This window comes from Varroa jacobsoni, unplaced genomic scaffold (genome assembly GCF_002532875.2).
Source record: "Varroa jacobsoni isolate VJ856 unplaced genomic scaffold, vjacob_1.0 scaffold_720, whole genome shotgun sequence".
NCBI classification, from domain to species: domain Eukaryota; kingdom Metazoa; phylum Arthropoda; class Arachnida; order Mesostigmata; family Varroidae; genus Varroa; species Varroa jacobsoni.
In genome coordinates, this window is record NW_019213622.1 from 1 (window position 1) to 22,968 (window position 22,968).

Here is a 22,968-nt window from a genome sequence, read left to right on the forward strand (position 1 = left end):
CAATATATTTGCTAAAACCCAAGTTTTCGTTGGTCAAGTCTCAGGATAGAGTTCCCTCACACAGAAAAGTTGTTAAAACTTAAACCAGTGTTCTCTAGCTAAGTTTCAGGAAGATAGAAGTGGTTAAAACAAACATTTTTTCTGGTCATGTTTTAGGACAACATTTACAATATTTTTTATTTTCCTATCATTTCCTTTGATTCACACGGAACCTCTTCCCCCTCCATCACCTCTGATTTTGCAGGCCCTGGAAGCCTTCTGTTAACTGCTATGCCCAGTTACATGCTGGAGTAGCTCTCCGGACATCTTTAACCGAGTCGCTTGTGTTTGTCCGCCGCCCGACGATATTGTGCAGGCCATTAGAATATCACTTGTCCTACCCGAAGCGTGTACGGCCTCAAGCTTACGCCAGGTTGGTGCAGCGGCATCGATCGTTTGGTCGACATCCACTGATGGTGTCAATGCGAGACTGGCCGCTTTTGTGTTATTTACGATTTGTTTCTAATGAAGGAGAAAGACGTCCGCAAACTTATCGTTGTACATTCAGGAGGGCAGTGTCATCGTCGAGTCGTCATCGTACGTTTTCGCTCAATTGACTACTGCGAATTTCATATTATTGATATTAACAATGGTTATAACGTCTCATACTTCGGTTATCAATCTGATTATCATCATTATGATTACTTCACGCCTTTATTGTTATTTCAACTGTCGAAGCAGATCTTTCGAAGTTACTTGTGCTCCTTATCCGCGTACAGTTTCCGGTGCTGCTAATAGTTTGCCGTTTTTCTTTCTTTCTTTCTATTTGCCTATGTATGTCAGAATGCCATTCGACGAACAAAGCAATTGCCCCTCACCCCTTGGGAATGACAGGGATGCGTGTGCATCTTTATCGTTCGTCATGCACCTGCTGTCGTAGTTTTAACGTAGCGTCTCGTTCAAGTGATCGAGCCTCCATACGCCAGTAATTACTTTTTGCTTACGATTTCATCACTCTTGCATGCTAGTCGGCTTCACCAATGTTCTTGTTTAAATTGATGTACGCGTGCATTTAATGAACCCACCGATCAGTGATCTTGACCCAAGTAACACCTAGCTACAAGCAATAAGCAATAACATTTTGGGTTCGATGGTTGAAGTGTGGCAGAAATGCTGTTGATGCTGCTCCCGATGTTCTAACTGGTTATCGTTGTAAACGTCGTGCGTGGATGACCCTCGACAGTTGTTCCTCGACCAACTACCGAAGGTCAGTTGGAGCTTGTCAATAGCATAACTATAACGTACTGCCGCATAGGAACAATAGTAAGCGATAACTGGGATTCATATAATTAACAACGGTCGACAGGAACTTTCTTATGGGAACACTGTTCGGACGACCAGAGATGGCAGGGTCGCGAATAGGGCCACAAGAACGATGAAAGAAGATGTTGACGTGAGTAAAGGCGATACGCCCGATGAGCATTTCGGACTGCCGTAAAAATACTCTTCACAATGACCCCCAATTAGTTTTAGAGTCTGCGCAATTATTGTGTCCACAAGTGCCTCACGATCTTGGCTGCAGCGCGTCTGTACCGCCGTCTGTAGACAATGAGCATATGCGCCAAACGCACTGAAACATGGATAAACAGAAAATCAAAGATCGAAATAAGTTCCACCAGACACGTCAACTGATCATAGCGTTCGTCTCGTGACAGGTATTAGCAAAGAAAGCCAGCTTACTCGAGCCTATGCCACTTACCAGCAAACTTTAGGTTTAGCGTCCACTTGCTGGGCGTCACTCGCGACGCTCGTCGATTTGGCCCGTGACTGCTGCTTCTTCAACTCCGACTCCTGACGCTGATATCTATTGTAACAACGCCGCATGTCGTTTTGGATCAACTTCACGCAGGTGCTGCCAGAATTCCCAGAAAACGCGGCTGTAAAGTGGCCGAGCGATAGTAAGCGACGAAAAACATCAGTAAAATATTAGCGCAGGTATAAAATTCAAAGGCTGATAAAACCTAATTAATAATAAAAATAAAATCTAGTTAAAATAGATACTATAACTGAGCAATACCTGAAAATTGTTTTGTCTACGCACTTTATGCATTGGGTGCAGTAGATTTCGCTTATTTGTATCATTGTATTATACTAGCACGATCGTGTGTCCACACCAAAAAGCACCGTGACAAAATTCGTTTTTTTTTTTTTTTTTTTTTTTTTTTCACTATTTTGCAAGCCGACAAGTCTAATTATTAGATCAATGAGACGCTACGTCATATTCAAACATGTATTATTATATATCAGCAGGCCTAGGCTCTTTACATAGACGTGACTATGCCTTGATCAGTAAAGGCTATGCGTGAATCAGTGACACACAAAAACATGCGCAAACATTCTCGGCCACCTACGCAAAAACGTAACGACGGCAATGCACCGATATCCTATCTGTACACCAGTGTACATCCATTGCGGGTGGAACGTCCTGCTGCTTACTAATCAAGCAATCAATAGCTTACAACTAAAGGGGGTTTAATTGTAGAAGTACAAACACATACAACTACGGTTAATGTTAGTATTAGTGATAAAGTGGGTAATTGATTGATTGGTTACTTGGGTAATTACTGGTATGATTACTGGTACATGTTTTGTCTAAGCAGGAAAACACATGAGTGAGCTTTTTCGAGGGAAAAATCGTGCGTTATGTGCTAATATTACCGGCTATTGTCAGTAGTATTCGAGCACCGTCTAGGGTAGTTGGTTCGAACTATCAGGCATCTCGCTTTGGTTTATTAGCTTGCTTGGTTATATTGCTATAATAGTTGTGAAGCTCCACTGAAATGGCCTCTCTTGAAAAATATGATGCATATGCAAGTGTGGACTAATTTTATATGTACGCTAATTGAGCTTTTACTCTTTACCCGGTTTAGCCGGCGATCGAATGATGCTATAGGGAACTTCGGCAGATTCAATGACCTCGTGTACCTGTATCCGGGTAGTCGGGTGATTCTGGACCAGAGTATGGCTCGGATTTGTCCAACTTCTCGACGGCTCGGGCATGCCTGGAGACAATGGGGTATGATACATCAACGGGGAACAACCACATTGTTGCATCAGCAGCCATCATTCTAAGCGACACTTCATAATCACCATGATCAACATTATCAGCAGCTTTGTCATAATCAGTAACAGCAGAGCCAGTGGCAGTGGCCGACTCGGAAATCGCCTGCTCGGCATTAATGGCCTTAGCGTCGCCAGCCTCATCGTGGCTATCACGACGAGCGGAATCAGCATCAGCAACAGCTTGGGGTGCAGGCCGGCGTCTGCTTCTGGGAAGCCGGCGGTAGACCCCCGGTGGCGGGGTCAGGCTAGCGATTCGATCAGTGGGCCTACTGCGACTAGAAACAGCCGAAGCAGACGCAGTGGTACGGGCTAGAACAGGCACTGCAATAACAGCAGCACCGCCATCGACGTTGTCGAGGCCATCGAAATTAAATGGATCATTTTCAGCACTCGGTTCGTCGACGACAGCGCTTGCGGCTGCTTGAACTGAAACAAACCAAACTAGATTTGGATAGGCAAACAAACGGAGGGCAAACTCAGGGGGGGAAGGGGGGGGGGGTAGATGTTACGCAACAACAAGGTGATAGAAATGAAGATACGCAAAGATGTATCTACCATGCTACCAGCTAGATGGTAGATGGAAGGCCGAGATCGAAAGGGCGAGGGCTGGAGTCAAAGAGTATCCAAAACAAATAAAAATGCAATCCGAAATCAGATTACGCAAGCATCGGCAGAGAAAAATATACTCTAAAACTTTTCAGTGGTTGAGGGTCTGTAAGAAATCTAAAAGGTAGAAAGGGTCATGGAAGCGCATTCCAGGCAGCAGTAGCAAGATGCGAGCAAGACCAAGGTACAATATGCAATATACGGAAATAATAATAATAATTCAAAAATACGCGACAAAAGACACATGAAGACATTTGAAGCAATTGGGTCGCCTAGAGCGGACAAATGCAGCTCAGAGGACGCGCGCGACTTGGCGGAGTCTTGCCGATGCATAAAGCGAGGCAGTAAAATTTATGGTAACCTTGGAATATGAGAAATATTTCCTGGGCAAGATTCAAACGGCAATAATATTAAAGAGAATAAATATGGTTGATGGCATTTATTTAGAGACTATTGATACTTCGACTGCTTCTACTTTTGGGAGCGCTATGGGAGCCATTATTCATTTACGATGGCTTTTCTATGGCGCGTTTACACCGCTAGAATACAACGACTAGAAGAGCAGAAGATCTTCGTTATCTACCCTGCCTGCCTGCCTGCCTGCCTGTCTTATCAAGCCACTATGCACTATGGGTTATCAAGCTCGTACTTAGAAGACTATGAGAGCAAATTATAAAATAGCTAGTCTTGTATTATCGAAAGTATGAGAGATTTTCGTGTCCACTGATGGGCCGTGACGGTCCATGGAAATAGACACGTAAAGCTTTACTTAAGTACTTTTAAGTAAAGTTTACTTAATTAGCTGGAAGCAGCAAGACATTTAAAATCCCAGTCCGACGTCGGGTTGATCGCCTCATCGACAATCCTCAGTTAGTAATAGCGAGTTCCTACACAAAAACGTATCAAATTTGAGCAGACGTATTGAAGGCATACGCATTACACAGCTCTTTGTAGCGAATAGCAGGCAACAGCAGCAGCAGCCGTAACAACAGCAAATTTCATGCGAGTTATACTGGAGGGAAAAGAGGAATAGATGTCCTAGGTTTGTATTCAACATTACACCAACTATTGAATCAGAAATAGTTTGCGGCGCTTCTATTGATTAGTAAACTAATTTGTTATTGCCATCAGACCGATTGATTGGCGCCACATCGGCTGATCTCGCAGCGTCAGGCACTCGTCGCTGAAGTCCTTTTGTCCAACATTGAAGTCTACAACTTTTAGCGTGATTGCTTGATGCTGCGGTGTACCTAACTAGCCAGACAGGAAGACGGTATAGTAATACGACTACTATTGACTAACTTATGTAGTAACTGTATGGTATCAGAGCAAAAACACAATACAAAATACACAGTTGTCAAGGCGCTATTCTTTTTTTTTGTCGAATTTTTCCATTTCTGCTGTCGCTGCCTGGCGTTTGTTACTAACTTTATCCTAACCTTCGATCTTGTGCGGGGGCGTAAAGTGCGTGTCCCGGATGACTGGGATCCGCCGAATATCCGCCATCGTCTTTCTTGTCGTTCCCGTATCTAGAACAGCAACACCACGAATCGTCGTCAACTAACAAGAACCTCTAGACAACGAACAAAAAACCCGCCACACGACCCACGATTTCGGTTAGGGGGCGCCACTCACTATATAAAGGCGACTTCGTGACAACTACAAGGAATCAGCCAGACAGACGTTGGTCTATAGACATTCACGCATGTTGGTTCTTATAGGTTATTATATAGAAACACACGTACACACACACACACAGAGCATTTCATCGACGAACGATAGTTTCGTCGCTAGTCGTAAAAATGCAATGACGAATCGCAGAGCTGCCCCGTGAAGCGCGAGTTCATCTGAACTGAAACAATTTATGATACATTGAATGAATGAAAGAAATAAATTGATGGGGCGGGACATGATTGGAGATGAAAGGCAAGAAAAAAACTCAAAGGTTAATTTTAGTTTGATACAAATAGGACGCCACAGATGTAAATACAAACGCCGGGAATACTCGGAATAAAAAATGGATGGTAAGAGAGGAGATAGGGTTTTCCAAAAACAGGTGCTGGCCAAAAATCACTTTATTCAAAACAATAGGAATCAGAAGAAAGACCTTCAAGGTTCCTGTGTGCAGATTTAACCTATGTGGTTGACAGTTTTTAGACTCACAGAATACTCGAGGAGAAATCTAGTTATACTTTATGTCAATGCAAATATCATAAATAGACAGACCAATCAATCGATCGTTTGGTCAACTCATTGAGCTGTACGGTTGGTTTTTATTGTAGTCTGGGAATTGGATATGCCTCGAAGGGTATTGCCTTGAAAAAATATACTGACATGTGGCCGTTTGTGAGTGTGCCCGCATGCTGTTGATAAAGAGCGTGAGACAGGACAATGGAAATCGAGGCCAATGATCAATTACGGAATATCATTGCCGTACTAAGTATCTGTATGTACATACACAGAGAGTCGGGTCGACGAGAAACAATACGAGACTATACTTGGAAAGGAGGGATAGAGAACGAATATGGGGCATGCAGGAAGCGCCCAGACCACTTGAGTGTTCGTGAGACCGAGACTCTGGGAGGCTTTGAGAGCCCTACGCGCCAGGATGGGTACATACAAGAGTTCCGATAACCATCACAATGATAAGAGCAAGCGTCATCATTGTTCATAATAACGATAGAGGCCAAGAATGGGGTTGCTTGGGACGTAACTGCGAACACGCCGTTCGCTCTTGAGCATCAGCACACCCCAGACCAACGTAATACTAGGTGCCTCGCGTCTGATCTGTAGCATCACCCAGGCCGGCACCCTCTGCGCACATCTGTTGCGATCAACAAAAGCGGCAGAGGGTCTCTCCGATGATCAGGCTTTTGCTTTCATGGCCAGCGTTTCACGGGACCGCCCTGTTTCTGCATAGAACATTTGGTTTCCCTCTTCCATCGCCTCGGTATAATGCACCCTTTGCAGGGCAGTCTTTATGCAGTTATTCCTACTCTTTAGTTCTAAGAAGGCTGCCATGGCCGGGTCGGGTATCGTACGAACAAAGACACCAGGGAGAAATCGGCGATTCAGCTTCGTACGAAAACAACGAAGAATACGACTAGGATTTGCTGCAACACGGGATATAACGGGATGGTAAGAAGAAGAATGGCCAAAAAAAAAGGAAAAACACCAAAGAAAGGACTGATGCACCGATTTGTTTTCACCATCGTGTCTGCCTAATCCCCGTGAAGAATGTTTGGGCGTCTCGCTGCCGAAACAGGAGTTTTCAACGTCCGTCAAGTCGAGCACACGTATGTACCAGGGAATCGTTAAAAGGAAATGACCAAAATTGTGCTAGGGTATATGTTACATACGTCCAATATGGTGTTCAATTACTATAGATCATGTATAGTATCTTAAATATAAGTTTGAAGTTGGGAATATTTTAATAAACCTGGAATTGATACGTGCTTAACCAAACGTACATGGTTTGCTTTTCACTGAAAACTTCCTGCGATTTTATGAAAAATTACCGGACAGACATAGTATCTGACAGGATTAGCGCGAAGAGACGTTTGCTGTCAACTAATCTCATATGGACGGGGTAGCAATGACAAAGCGCGGTCATAAAGACCACTCTCGTTGGGCATAGTTGAAACAACTCATGCATAGACAAACAAAGTGTAGAGTAGGCAAATAGAACTGAATGAGAAATAAATCGACTAGAGAGGGCCAGTTGAAAGACACCGGTGAAGATGGAAAGTGCCAAGGACAAAAATAAGGTTACTGAGCAAGCTTTCAACGGTTATGCAAAGTACTTCGTTCGTATATTAAAATACAGTCGAATATCACCAATTTAGGTAGATATGTCAGATATGAGGAGAATAATTACACATGCTTCATATCGAGAGACAATAGATATAGCTAACCAAATAAATCGAGCGTTCTCTTCCAGAAACGCGGCGAAGTGGAAAATGGTCTTCTGCATGAAGGTGCACAGTGAGTGCAAAATGTAAAAGGACCAGCAGCAATTGTATTGAAGTTGAAAATGATGGAAAAAAGTTAAAATACCATTCTGAGATTACGCAGAACAAAAAGAGTGCCAAAGATTTGGTTAAAGGCCCAAAATCAGCGGAGTATTTTAATGGTGTTAGTGTAGGGTCCCCGCTACCTTCGTTGTATATTCAAGATATGGTCTATAGTTTATTAAATATATATAATAGATCTCGCAATCAACCCAAGTGGCAAAGGTTAGTGTGAGCGGTCCGATAAATGGTACATATCTATCTGTATTATATATATATATACAGTGATATAAGTCTCCACAATTGGCTAACTGTAAGAATAAAGACAGTAACGGAGTTGCTAATTTTACAGTATAACAAGTTAGTAATTAGACCGTTAGATGGCGCTTTTGGATGAATCACAAAGACCGTAATTAACTGACTATTAAAATAGCGCCACAGAATGAATTAGAGTAGCTTAAATAAAAGTTCATTAATTCTTACATGTTTAATCTAATTATTGTTTGGCCGTCTGTTATTCGGCATCCGCGCAGCATTCGTACCAGCAACAAAGTATTAACTGCAAATGGTACGAACTTGAACAATACGAATGCGTTATATTACGATTTCAGACTTAAGAAATGTGGAAGCTAGGATATGGGGTGACGGAGGACGAAAGGGCTTTGAATTACTTACTCTTCCCGCTGCCCTGCTGGGATCCACCCGACTCCTGGGGCCCTTGCGGACCCAGGGGGTCGAGAGGACTTGACGAGCCTCCGCCTCCACTAGTCTGGATCACATTGGCCTGGTGGCGTCCCGAGCCCTGATTGGGTCCATTCGGATCCTCCGGGTTGGGGCACTGCCAGGCGAGGGAGGCGCCGTAGTCGAGTAGATGCAAAGCCACGAACTGTCCGCTGTCGTCGCTGCATGACGCCACCATGCGTTGGACGCACGATTGGTATTGCCGGAAGATTCTGTGTGGAAGAGGTATAGCGTGAATGGTCATCATTGATCCTGCAGCAGCGAGCGTAAATAATTCCATTCGACAAAGCCAAATCGATAGAGAATATGGAAGATAGAAGCAACAGGATAGTGTCGAAAATAAGGTGTCTTCATTAGGGGAATCGCAAACGAACAGAACATATACCGACAGGACACACTGCTACCAAAGTTCAAACGTCCAATATTTCATTATAGTTGTTTTACTTAAAAGTATATAGTTTTCGTGTTCGTTTTGCTATTTTATTGCACAATTATTATAAAATAATAATATTAATAAAGATTTAATCTAAAAACTGGGTCTACTATACCCACTCGCATTGCGGGTTCGTAGGTGTATTGCTGGGTGTCTTGTGTTGCTGCGTTAGATCCTGAAACTCGCGATCGCAACGTTGCAGTAAAGCCTGTCGGTAGCACTTGTTATCCTTCCAATGGGCTGAAACCAAATAAAATCAATAAAGAGATCATCAGTGTACGACATACCATAATTACGCATCAGATTTTATCGTAGGCCATCCATATTTCCGCTTATTGTTTTCCCTTGTCCTCATTAACCATTTGCCGAACCATCCAACTGACGCACTAATTAAAATTCATAGCGGCCTCCACCACGAACTCATCGAGTGTCCGTTTTAGAAACCCATCCCAGTGGCTATGTGCCTATACAGAAACCAGCTAGCAGGCTTTGTCTCCGCCAGATGGCTAACGGCAGGCCGACAATAGGCCGAAAGCAGGCTAACAGCCATCCGGTCAACGGACTAGTAACCCAAGCAGCAGGGACGTGCTGGAGGCGAACTGACTGATCTAAGCAGATTGGATACACAATCAGCTATCATTAAAAAACCCATTTCTTCGCTCTGCTCCGCTATTTTTGTTCTTTGCCTCGCTTTTCAACCTAGCATGCGAACTTCCTTTACCTGGTTCTCTAACCCTTCGCGGCATTGGAAATTCGAGTTGCAGGAGCCAACTGCCAAATAAGATAGCAGCCACCTAGTACGCAACGCCAACCTGGAAAAAAAGCAAAGTTGACCAGAAACAAACTTGATTGTTGCTACTGTCCTCCGGACCGTTGTTTAAATTCTGCATCGAGTCGGTAGAGACGTATCGCAGAAGCATTGGGACAGTAATGAGGTAAGCTACAAGGGCTTCCAGGAATAGCCAAAAAGGGGATGAAAGCACAAGGAAAGAGTAGGCAAGCACTTCGTTCTGTGCTAAGTTCGTGACTTCCTTTAGACTTGATAGTATCGTTTGAAGTCGTTATATTCTGCTGACCATTCGGTCGGCTTCTGTCTCTGCCACTTACCTAAGGAGCATTTGGTGTCGACAGTGTATCTTTCCCGTGTTTTTTTTTTACAATGACCGACTTAGGCAAAAGCAGCAGCCATAGCCATTAGAGCATCTGACTGACGCCACATTGTCCGAAATGCAAATGATATTGCAGATACAAAAAAAGAAAAAGCTAGGCGTGATGAGCACGCAAAAAGCACGAGGTAAGCAATGTCAGTACGAGTCCAACTGATCTGCTCAAGGGACCTTCAGGTAATCAGATCCGACTAACCCTCCCGAATCCCCACGTCAAGCGAACAATAAGCTTTAAATAAATTTTCTACCTGTGTCCTGGAACCATATACCTCCGCTTTGCTGTCGAACTAGTGGCTGCGGCACCAGCTGCGGCGACAATAGCAGAAACTACCAAACAAGTACAGAAGCGACATTTCTTTTCGAACTCATAGACGGACCGGCAGCCTGCCGGGTAAGTATAGATCTCAAAAGGGTTGACAGCCTAATGCCACCTATTGCTTTTCGAGCGCTGTGCACCCGGCTGCGCGAAACATCGACCACTTTGGCCATCAGGTCCTGTTAAGTAGGCAGGCGTTGCAGCCAGCCGTTGTAGCTGCACGAGCAGCGTCATACAGACGCCGCCAGTAGTAGAAAACATTAGTAGACGTAAAAAGTACTCCGACCGCATCGGCGATTGACGAAATGCATTGGATACTGGAGCAAGCCGAAGAGGAAAACGAGCATAGAATGAGATGTACAATAGTAGAATGTAGAAGAGAGGAAGAGAACAGACATAAAGTTCCTGTGTATGGTGGTATTAAGCAAGAATGAGGTATGTGATGAGCTGTAGACATTCCGCAAAATAACGCCTACTAGCTACAAACAGCAGCAACCATACATATATTATATACACATACGTGGACAAAAGGGTTGTGAAAGAACATTTCGCCCATGAACTAGACACACAGCGCGTTTACATTCAAGAGGTGCAAACCAAGGCATACTAGGTTGGGTTTGGCTGGAGTGAGAAAACTGGGAACTAGGTCGCCCTCAATTAGACCGAAAGCCTAGCCCATATAGATCAAAACGTTACCACCACAGCAAGAAACAGGACGAGATGGTGAAGGCAGGGGTTTAGGAAAGACGTCGGAAGCGGCGTCGTTGCATGACGCAGAACAAGACGAAGAAGAACATGAAGACACTGCGTCCCAGGAGAAATCACCTCACGCAAATTTAACTTAACTAATTCAACTGCCACGTATATCCGGTAGCCCCACACGAGTATGCCCCAGCGGGAGGAGCAGGTATTAGGAGCGGGCCATAAGAGATTCCTCGAAGCAAGATACATGTTCCTTCTCCATGGCTTCTATTCCGTATTGCGCTGTTTGCCCCTTCCGAATAGTCGCCCGCTTAAAGACCAATGTCCTGACTACCTTCTTCTACGTGATTTGCGCAGCTTCAATAAGGAGACGAGCCAAGAAGAGTTTCGCCACTGCCGAACTGACAGCCACTTAGCAGCCGTGGATAAATAGAAACGAACGTCAGGATAATGCGTTTGTTCAGACGGCAAACGGTGGACTAAGCAAAACAAGATTTCGACAAATTCCTTGTACATACATAGTTATCTCGAGCGCTACTTGGTTAACTATACCGTGGAAGTAGAGTATGTAAAGTATACGGCGCACTGCAGGTTCATTTAATATATTACATAAACCTGAAGGGAAAAGAGGGTCTATAACGAGAAAAGTACTCAACGAAGAGAAAAAGCTGAGAGAAGTTACTCCAGCGAGCACGAATCCCAACGTACTCATTTTAGTTTCAAACAGCAATCAGAACAAAAGTCAATAAGGATAGTAGGCAGCCAACGCTTTGGCGATGTCCAAACCTCGGATATCAATCGTATCAGCGGTCCCACTCGTGTACAAGAGCGCGAATCGCTTTTATCCCTCAAGGAATTCTTGCAAAGATAAGTACAAAATGGCGAACTGCGGATCTGCAAATCGTACCTTGTTCTCTTAACTATCTGTCTACCTTTTTCTACTCTACTTTCTTTTAATTTTGTTTGTTACGATCACTATACGGCTTACTCGTCGCCTTGCGTTGAATATCATGTATACGAGTCATTATCGTGTATATAAGTCCTTGTCGACGTCTTAACTGCTCGTTATGTCCACCATACCTAGCATATATTTTGCACTGCGATCGAAGTAAAAACTAAGCAAGGCTAAATAAGGCAACTGAAAGGAGCACTGTAAAGAGGAATCTGAACCCTCAAAGGTACCTTTAATTTTTTTCTACTGTACTTAATATCTTTCACTTCGATCCCACTCATTCAGCGTCCGCCAAATTATCGAACCCCGGATGATGATCGAAGCGCATCACGGAACCTTGCTAATACAATGACGAGGTTAGTCATCAACTAAAAATTCAATCAATTCACGCGGCGGACCAGTTTCCCTAATTTAGAGAGTAAAGGCTGCTACTGACACTGCCCACTGGGTCTCTTCTCCTAGCAAGAATAATTGCCGCCTCTATTTCTGATTGTTCTGCTTTTTCCCTGTCCGAATGTTCCGCCTTTACTCAAATCTGCTGCTACTTCGTCTACTACCACTACTGTTAGTACTACTCATCGATATCATCGTGCTCCCTCTAGTTTGACGGCACTGTTACGAACAGATATTTTAAGGAGCTACATACTAGAGAAAAGAGCGCGGGTATAGTTAAGAAGTAACGAATAAAGGTAATGTAGGCGGATAATCTACGGTGCCTCAGCCTTCTTAAACCTTTTGCTGGACGCCATCCCCGCTCATTCATTCGACACCAGAGATCCATGTTTTCTTTCTGAGACTTCTCGAACTCAATGTATCGGTTTTATCCAGCTGGATACACCCGTACCCACAAATAAGTCTTTGTAAACCCGCTATTTTCCTAGGTTTATGGCCTAACCAAAGAGGATAACGGCAAGTTAAAGATAACTTCAACCGTATATATCTAGGTGGGCTTGAGTGAATTGTTCGGGGTTGTAAGGGTCGAGAGAAAGACCGGGAAGACCTTTCTATCGTTGATCCAGCCCAAAGGTGCTCTACGTCCGCCACTGTCGCCGATCGACTCCGCTGTCCGCTTAACCGAAGACAAACCACAAAACGGTGGAATAACGTAGAAACGATAGAAGCAATAGTTGTGAAAGCAGGAAAGAATAAACGAACAAGACCCTTGCTGGGCCAACGAAGAATTTACATATTCTGCTCGGTCTTGCATTTGCTCCGCTCACGAGTCCTATCTCACTTGCTTTCGAATCTTGGGTTTCTATTATACTGACTTGGCTTAAACACGCTTCTTGAAATCCTCGAGGCCAATCGTGATATGTTCAGATTGTATATAACCGTAGAAACACAAATCTTTTTGCTAGAAAACGATAGCAGTGGCCTGATTGTCTATGTAGGTGATATGTCGGCTTCCTCGTTGGTTGTCTGTAAGATCAGTGAAAACTCTTATGTGACCTGTATTGGGTTAGACGTACAGTGGTATTTAAGCAACGCGTTTATTAATCAGTCATCATCAATCTGTATGGGTTACTCAGTGCTAGAATGCATCCAATAAACGTATACCATCAGATCTTTGCGAATCGACTTCACAGGATCCGGCTTCCCTATCCGGACAGTTCGAAGTTACAAAGTAATCACCGATATATAAGAAAGTTGTGTCAAATACATCTTATACTTAATTGTTGTCGAACGATAACCTTCACTTTGCATGATCGGGAGCTACAGGTACATCAAGCTTACTGCACTAATACGTGTCCGCAAAGTAAGTCTGAATAAAAATGACGAGAGGAAAAAGACGTGACATAAGGCATCTGCATGGATTATAGAGAGCATTTTAAAAACTAAATTACGCCCGTGAAACGATCTATAATATATGATGGCAATATTGTCCGGATGATTATCATTATTATTAATATGAATATAATCATAGTTCTTCACGAATTTCGAAATGGGTCATTATTAATACTAACCTTTTACTGATTCGTCAGCCTCGCAAGTCGTGGCAATGTACTTTCGTGCTTCAATAATTACTTTGGCATGCTGGTCACGTTTTTCTGGAAGCGCAATGCAACGCTGTGTGTGAGTTAGAAGACACGCGACATTTCGGCGTAATTCAGCGCACCTCGCTACCAACTCAGGTACGGTTAGCTTCGTCACATCGCCGCCGTCCTTCGCTTGTAGCGTATGCAAGGTTGCCATGCAGAGCGTACCCTCGTCCGATGCACAGTTGTCGCCCGACGCTGAAAGTGCAACATTCGACCGCCAAAAACAGACAATCGTATAAAACATAGCGCCCCATACCATTTGACATAATAACATGGAAAAATTGCTCGACTAGTTCGATACGGAATCGCTATCTGGTACCAGGACCAGTTTTTGATAAGTGAAACTAGTGACATACACTGCTATCGCGCACAATTTCGCTACGTACGAAGCTACTCAAAATATCCTAAAATTATGACAGACTGGTTAATAAACAGGGTGTTCAGTATAGTTTGTTCTTTCTTTAGAAATGATCAATTAATTGATCCAAAAGAGAAGCTGAGGCCATTCCATTATTTGTTGGTTACGTCACAAAGCTCATACACTACATATCCAGTTAGCTTTGCGCAGGACTAGATCAGCTCAAACACTGCGGTCTACACACACGAAATTACCAGAGGCAGATATTGGCCCACTCTGAGTGTGCACCAGGTAAATCACAACGTACTCCATAAGAGGCCAACAGGGATTCAGTAACGGAATCGAGTACGAAATGCCGGCTTGAAACGCTGCTCGCGCTTTGAGCACCGACGATGGAATACCGCGACGGTCCATTTATTTGCTTCGCATTTAGGTCACTACGGTAGAACGGAAGTTGCGAATTGCACAACTTAGACATGCAACAAGGACATGTCATTTTCACTCCTTACGGGAATGACTAACGCGAGTAGAAGAGAAATTCGAATTTTTCGAAGACGACGCAGAAAGACAGACAGTTAAATTTGCACATGGATCCAGGACGTGCGCCCATAGGCCTGCGATTGGCCTCCTGTATCAGAACGGTACTAATAATAAGCGTCGCGCCAACTTCGCTGTTTACAGAGGTACGCCTACACACGTGATCTGCATACACATTTAAATGGTTGGGAACATTGTGTTCCGTCTCACGTGATATTTACTACTCTCCAATCGTTTTAGATATCGTAGATACTTAAATAACATATAGCTTAGATCAGCACCGTTTCTGCTGGGATATTTTAGCTGCGTTTCGCGTTTACGTTACCGTATTACGCGGCGGTTTCCCGCTTTGGCTGTTGGCCGCTTCAACAAAACGCTCTCGACGAGCAATCCTCAATGCCATTGATGTTACTTAGCACGAAATAGTAGTAATACCGTTACTAATCCACTCGCACTTCCTCATAGACTCGTCGAAGATAAAGAACATGGGGGTCAGGGGCGTAAGGGCGTATAATATCGGTTACGGCGCATGCGTATGCATACCATGTTGCAATATATCGCACTCAGTACGTTACTGCTTCCGGTAGAACAAGAACAGGTCGGCAACAAAATCCCAAGCAATCGAGATGGCGGCGAGGTCGGCTTCCTCACTGACAGTCTGAGGCGTCCAGTCAAGCAGCCAGCCAAGGAATAGTCGCAAAACTCATTAACAGGGTTGTGTTAACGGCCGAGGCCGATTCCATCGACCAACATCAAGCCGTCTCACGTCGATTTTCAACGCCACGGATGCCTCTTCCAAGAACCGTCTTTCTGCCTTTCCTCCATACTTTGGCCCTACAGAATATGGCTTAGGTTCAGAAATATTGCAGCGAGTGCTATTGTTTGGAGACACCACGGGTATCATCTCAGGAAATAACAGGTTCTCACTGCCACTATCATCACCCAGTCGCTCCTCTCGCAGGCGACATGACTGGAAACATTGGTACTGCTTATAATGTACCTCCACAGAGCCGTTTCACTGCCGCAAAGCCAACTTGAGCGTTGCTGTCGTAATTTCAGTCAACTATTGTAGTGTTGGTAATTGATAGGTTGCAGGAAGCAGAGTAACTTTGTATTAAGTCCATAAATATTGCGACATTTCTTTCTGGCAGGATATCTTTGAAGTTACATATCTCAGCGTTGTCATAATCAGCGCTGTCTCGGTGTCATTTAAAAGCCGAGGTTCGGTGTTACGAGATGTGTTAAAATCAAAAAGGGTATTTATTCTATGAGAGCGTCTAGAAGATACTTTCCAGAGAAAATAGTTATATTTTAGAATTTTATTAGGGCTTTGCCCAGGCCTACAAAAAAAAAATACGCTATTTATGGTACAGTTGTGTTATAGGAAGGAACAACGCAAAGACTGGTTTGTCATTTTTCTTCTGGAAATTTCGATGTGAAGAGCGCTCTTTAGTCGATCAATTATGGGATAAATTCATTCAACTATCGTGAAGGTTGGGTAAAGCTTACACGTGAGGAACTATAATATCGCCAAAAAAAAAAATTAAGACACCGACAGTTTTGGCTGTCTGGCTAGAAAAAGCTTGACATTTGGATACTGCACGAATTGACGCAAAAGAGTTTACTCTGTCATATTTTGATTTACGAAGCTCCACAGAAATATAACGGAATTGACCCATTTCTGAAGTGGTTGAACACGGGTCGTAAGAAATGGATCATACACGACAACAGTGCACAAACAAAAAAAAATGCGTCCCACAATCTAGTAAAACTATTGATTCGGGCCTCTACTGCTAGCTAACAGCTAGCAAATGTGCAACAAGCCAGTGAAAAAATCGACCGGAACCAGTAGATACAAAAGGCATCGTCTTCCACCATAGTAACGTCGGACCGTATACATTTTATCTGCCCGGCAAGAATTGAGAGATTTCGGATCATAACATCGTTATACGATCGCTGTATCGATCTCTGCGGAACCCTCTTATTGGTGTTAATTCAATTTCAATAGAAGGATGCAAAAAATTGTGACAATTTTTCATTCAGTTCTACAGTTGTGCCGCTATGGTAGAGCAGAAAAATGGCAGAAGGCCATCGATCAGAAAGACGCATATGTCATCTAGTGATATTAATTTTAAACGCAAGAAAAGTTTCAACTTCGTCTTGACAGTCAACACATCTTCCACGGCCTAATAAAGGCCCATATTTAATAGAATACTTGAAGAGCCGTCTTATTTGTAGATTTTTCGTACACCTGGCAGAGATTTGGCCTTAGCAGATGTTCTGTGCGTGACGCATGTGAGGGCACGATTTGAATTTGTTAATCGATGTTGGTTAAATAATAGGTCGAGATTTAGTTGTGTTCCAATAGATGCCGTCATATTGTAGAAAACGTTTTTCTGTTACAAATGCGCTGTTGTTTATGCTAGATAGTATAGGGTTCATATTGATATGCCAACGCTGAATCTGCAACTCGATTGCCTAGCGATTTTTGGTACACTTGGCTTAAAGTGATCAGAGCAGTGCCTAACCTATTGGCTTCTGAAGGGGCTAAAGAGAATGATATATGTCAGTGTCATGATTATTTCTATCGCCAATTCAAGCAGTACTTTTTCATAATAGAAGGTCTGCTCTGAGGAGAGGGCTGCATCCCTTGTAATGCCGTCTCCGCTTTGTCGCTGATTTGTTGTTTTCTTCCTGATTGGTTTTCTCGTTTTGCCAATTTGAGTAGGGCACCATCCTTATCTAGATGTGAATGGTTCATTTAATAGTATGCCTTTTATAATAATTCCTTATTTACGAATACGCCGTTTTCAACCGCGCCAATCGCTACTCGATTTGAAATAAAAATCAACATGAAACATTCTTTGAAAGGGTATTTCAGTCGAACTACAAGAAACGTCTCTTTTACCGAAGCTTATGGTACAGTCCATTTGGACACAGAAAGTATTACATTCGTCTCCGCTCCTGCCGAATGGGCTTCGCGACCACGATCAATGGAAAACGGAAGTTTTTCCTAGAAAATCAAATGCACACGAATAGAAAAGCGGTATTCACCTCGGATCAATGTTTAATCGCTTGACATTTAGCTGAAGGTCGACAGGGCACTATTACTTACAGTAGCTGTCTCTAACTCGTCGTGATGACCGTCCGGTTTTCCACATTGCTACGCTGTTTGTTTACTCCCCTCACTACACATACGGCCGCCGCCAATGCCCCATTCTATGGAAACAGCCGTTGAGGAGAGAGGGAGGGGAGTGGGTCGGTGAAGGTTTCGAGGTCAAGAAAGGCAAGACGCAAGCGGCTGACTGTTAAACAAGTGCTTCTGTAGTAAAGAAGTAACCCTGCCCATTACTCTGTTGTTTGGTCCCTGAATTCCGTCTGTTCGTTTGTACGGAAGAAATGCGATAAGCGAGTGGGTCGATTACCTTCTTTCCTGGGCAGTAGCCGGTTCGTTGGCCGAGTCTATACTTGATTGCTTTCTTCTGTTCAGCTTTCGTCTAAACTCTTCTGTTTTTCTTTAGCTTCAGTTGTAGTTTCTCTTCGCACGCTAGTCCCATTTTACCCATATCGTCTCGCTGATGCCCTTTCAGTGTTTTTTTCTACCACCGGCACCAACAGTTGCTACAGTCATCGACTGACGCGACGAGCTCAGCCGCCGCACCGATTAGTAGCTCCTTTTTGCTACAGGTTCATCACCTGCTCGTAAAGGCTCTGGATAGAAGCTTATATTCGCTCTGCTTAGTCCATCGCCCCTTCTATCTGTACTTAGCTAAGGTCCCGGAAAATTTTCTGGCTCATTATCGGACTGGATCCGACTGCTGTTCTGAGACGACGAAAAGGCATTGCAGCTAGCCAGAAAGCCAGTTTTCAGCTCACTTTTTGAGAACCGGGAGCCCTGATGAGTCCCGTATACGCATAAACCTTATTACACACACGACTGCTTTACTTCACACACCAAGGCAGTGTCTGTGTCTGTGTCAGCTAGAAACAGTCGTTCGTCTGCGCGTATTTGGTGTTATTTCTCTCTTTTGCTAGTCTTGTTCGAAAAACACAAGGGTCTGTGGCGCGTTGCCTAAATACAAGCTGATATCACGTATGAATAGCAATTGCGAATTTATTTTTCAGCCAACCACATCCAAATATTCAAATCTGCGATACTCGCTACTATTGACACCTTCCGCTTTCTGAGGAAAATTCAAATTCTAGATCATAATTACTTCACCTTTTACACCCTTATCTGCTTCATTAGTGGTAGGACATTTATTGTGACATTCGCTTAGATTGAATTGCTAGCGCTAGAGAAGTTGGCGTAGCCTATGTTCAGACAGGCGCCTACAGATATAGACGAAGATCGCATATAACACATAAGGCCAAATTTAGAATGTTACACCGACTCGTACTTGCAAAAAATTCTGTTTACCCTATACTTTATTGTATCTATTTACCTGCAGGCGACCGCGACTAGCGATCTACCCGAATTGTAATGGCAAACGGAGGCTTACCACTGAAGACATCGGTTCTACGCTTTACGTTTGTAGTGATAGGACCTAGACCGATGAATAGCTCTACGCTGCTAGATTGTGGCTAGATGAATGAGCCACAGGTACTAGCCAGCGCAAACTTAGAAAAGACAACTTATTTCGTCCTCTGTCGGGACTCCGCAGTCGGCCGCTGCCCATCGACACCGTCGCCCCTCTGCGATTGGCCGCACTATCTGTCGAGTCTTGGAAGTAGAATCATCTAAAGATTCGGGAGGTCTCTAGCTGCTACCGCTTCTCTGCTAAACTCATTTGTTCTCCCAGTAGTTTAGGCTTTTTGCTGTGAAGACTTCCGTCCAGCAACCAATATAGCTTGACTGAGATCAGCAAAAGGCAATGGAACAGGTCGTCGGGGAGGGATTCTTCGGGGAGAAATCATTAAAACTTTTTCTCTATTTGATCCCCGACGGACCCATACACGCACACACACACATACTCATAGGGACCCTCTCGTACCCAGACATACGAACAGTTCATATGATGTCGCCCAAAGTCGAACACACAAGGCAGTCACGCCTGTTTCTGCCTGACGGTTGTCTTCTACTTGCTACTTCAACAATCTCGATCTTTTATTCTCCCGTAGATCCCGTCCAGCTTCTGGTATCGCGTGGTTTCGTTAAAATAAGGTCCTCTCGTCTGTCAACACTGTTAAACATAAATTTCGGAGGACGACGTCTTAAATAGCTTCATCCGTTTTCGCCTCCTGCTCGCCGTCTCGCTGTCCTTCTCGACGTCAGCGCAACGTCTGTCTGTCGTCGTTTAGTGGGTTCATCTAACTAGCATAGTTCCGAAGGGTCAGGGACATCGTGCGATAGTGGAGAACCGGCAGCAGTAGCAACGAAAAGGCAAATAAAGACGGGCAAGATAAAGGTCGAGAAATATAGTTAAACCGAGCGCATGCCCAAAAAGACTGCGATATTTCAAATATGTGCTCAACATAAATCCTTCGTCGTTCACAATTTTTCTATCCAGAATAGATATCCATCATGAATAGAGATAAGGAGATAAAGGGATCATGTATGAAACCTTAATCTTTTTCCGTCCCTGGTGGCGATCGCGGCAGTGCTGCCGCATTCGCCACTAGTCTGCTACCAAAGAAAAAACAGGCAGTCACCCATTTAGCGGTCAGAATTGCTACCGTTGTTGCGTTCGAAGATTTCTCGCGCTTCGTTCATGCAATTTTGACGATGCACACTAGCACTTCGTTTACTATCTTGACGATGATCAACCTCCAAGGGTGAGAGGAGGCGGCAGCGGCTAAAGGGCAGGGGTAGCAGAACGGTGAAGCGCAATCTGTTTCTAGTGGAATGGGCATCGTGAGCCCTGCTGAATACGGTAACACATTCTGTTACTTGGCTTTATTCGGTTTACAGTTTTTACGTCTGACGTGCAAAATCGCCTGAATTGTCTAGTTGCCAAAGGAGTTTAGCGGGCCGCTAACCGAGCTCCGCAAGCAGCTTCCTTTGCCGCTATCGTTTTGTGTCGACGCACGATCTATTTCGCTGTTCTACTGCCAGCAGTTTGCCTCTTTGTAGATCTCTGTTTCGTCTAACTCTTTATCCTGTCGAGGCCGTACGGATGATTGGACAAGCGTACATATAAACGTCGCCTCGGGCGAATCTCCTTGCCAGCAACACATGCGCGAAGGCCGCACTTGAGAGAAGCAGTTTTTTTGTCTTGTATCGTCCTCTTGCAACGCCTCGTGATCACGTTGCTTTTTCCAAAATCCATGTTTCTATAAACGCATGGTTTTGCTGTAACCCTACCATTCCCTTTTCTTCCTTCACTTTGCCACTGTCACTTTGTAACGCTTTCACTTTCATTCATAGCGGAAGCCGTATGCCATGACGAAATGAACTAATACATGTGCGGAATATGAACCAGTTCGTAGGATATACACTTCTTCTTCCTCTCCTGGTATTGCCACCACCATTGCTTCGGTGCTCCTGGGCTTAACCGTGGCGTTGCGGGTGCCGCCATAGCGGCAGGCAATTCAGTTTAGTTTAGTGGATAACGAATTTACCTTTTAATATTAGGGACACGTTTCGGTCCAGGTTCGAACCCAGGTATACACAGACTTCGTTTCATGCTGGGAGCAACACCAGGCATAAAACCCGAAACATAGAGGCAATTCAGTCAGTCAGCGCATGTCTTCGAAGGGCTCGCCAACCAGTGCACTTGCCGCCCGGTCCGTTAGAGCGTAACAAGTAGCCGATATTGGTACTTGTAGCGGAGAGCAGGCGCTCCATCAGGCCAGCAGCAGTGACATATAAGTTAACTACGTAGACCCCGCCTACTGGAATGAGTGCGACTATTACTGCTATTGCTACGATGTCCACCATTGCTGCGACTAGTCGACTACAAAAACAAGCTTAGATATCGTAGCGGGTTCCTGGCGATCCCCCTGTTGGCTACTATCCATCGTTTCCGCTCTATGCGATAATACTAGAGTAGAACTGGGTGGAGGGCGAAACTGCGTCGGTGGCTCGCTAACCTACGCAGAAAGCTGTTTTCTCGACCTGACCGTAGCACAGCGAAATATTGAGCCGTCGCTTGTTGATCAACGATACGAGATACTTAGACACGCTGAATAGAATTAGCCCGCGGTAAATGCAACGGTGCAGCATCGGCAATAGCAGCAGCAGTTCTTCAACGATCCGCTTCTCGGTCGTTTGTGTTAGTACCAGCTGTGGCTGAAAAGCGATTTAGACTCAGTTTTATTAATGGCTCAAGAACCATGTCATTGGCAAGCCTACTTCTTCCGCTTGTTCTAAACGCGTTTGAAGCCTTTTCTCTGTCCCCACATCCGATACGAACTCTGGAGCATCAACCAGCTAACTAGCTAGCTATGCCAGCTATTCCATCATCGAAACCGTCCCAGCAACGTCCTACTCCTGCTGCTGTATTGAGCCGTCCCAGTCGACGGCCTATCTTGTCGAGTTTATCCGCTACCATTGGCTTATTCAATCCTAACTACACGAGGAAAAATTTAGCTCCTCACTTCTCGGAACGCGCTTTGGCTAGCTTCAGACTCTATTCGGTCTGGGCCCTTGACGCACTACCATTGCGACCCCGTGTCGTCTGTTTCTCTCATTCAAGCACAGATCCTTTTCAGAGTAAATTATTAATATAAACTAGTAACCTACCTATCAAGCTACGTTCGTACCTTTACCCGTTTCTCCCCTCAATGCCTGGCCAATTTTGTCGAGGCCTCTCCGCTTGACAAGGCTGTTAGCTCAGATGAAGTTGTCGCGGGAGACTGACTGCGGTAAGTACGCGAATGAATGAAGTCTTGGAATGACGACAACGGTGGCAGTTTTAAGTCTGCGATCGCAGGAGCTCAGAGCGACCGGCGTGTAGACTGCACCACAGTACGTTTATGTCTCGATGCTATACAAGCTTCAACAGCTAGCCGTCGCTATGCGTCCTCTTCTTCCCGTAAACGGATGTCTATCCTTCCAGTTAGCT

General features: G+C 44.4%; 1 protein-coding gene across 3 annotated transcripts in view; it reads right to left on the bottom strand.

Annotated features, from left to right (window-relative positions):
- Positions 1-674: 674 nt before the first annotated feature.
- The window catches only part of LOC111262976 (uncharacterized), a 212,095-nt gene continuing 189,801 nt past the window's right edge, over positions 675-22,968 (bottom strand). For 2 of the 3 annotated variants that reach the window (XM_086969391.1, XM_086969392.1), the window contains 6 exons: positions 13,993-14,262; positions 9,012-9,132; positions 8,394-8,671; positions 5,148-5,237; positions 1,739-1,916; positions 675-1,609 (listed from right to left, as the gene is read on the bottom strand). In XM_086969391.1, coding sequence (XP_086825517.1) covers positions 1,354-1,609; positions 1,739-1,916; positions 5,148-5,237; positions 8,394-8,671; positions 9,012-9,132; positions 13,993-14,262 — 1,193 coding nt within the window. In that variant the 3' untranslated portion in view covers positions 675-1,353. The remainder of the gene's footprint in view (positions 1,610-1,738; positions 1,917-5,147; positions 5,238-8,393; positions 8,672-9,011; positions 9,133-13,992; positions 14,263-22,968) is intronic. The other variant, XM_086969393.1, reaches the window with a different exon arrangement.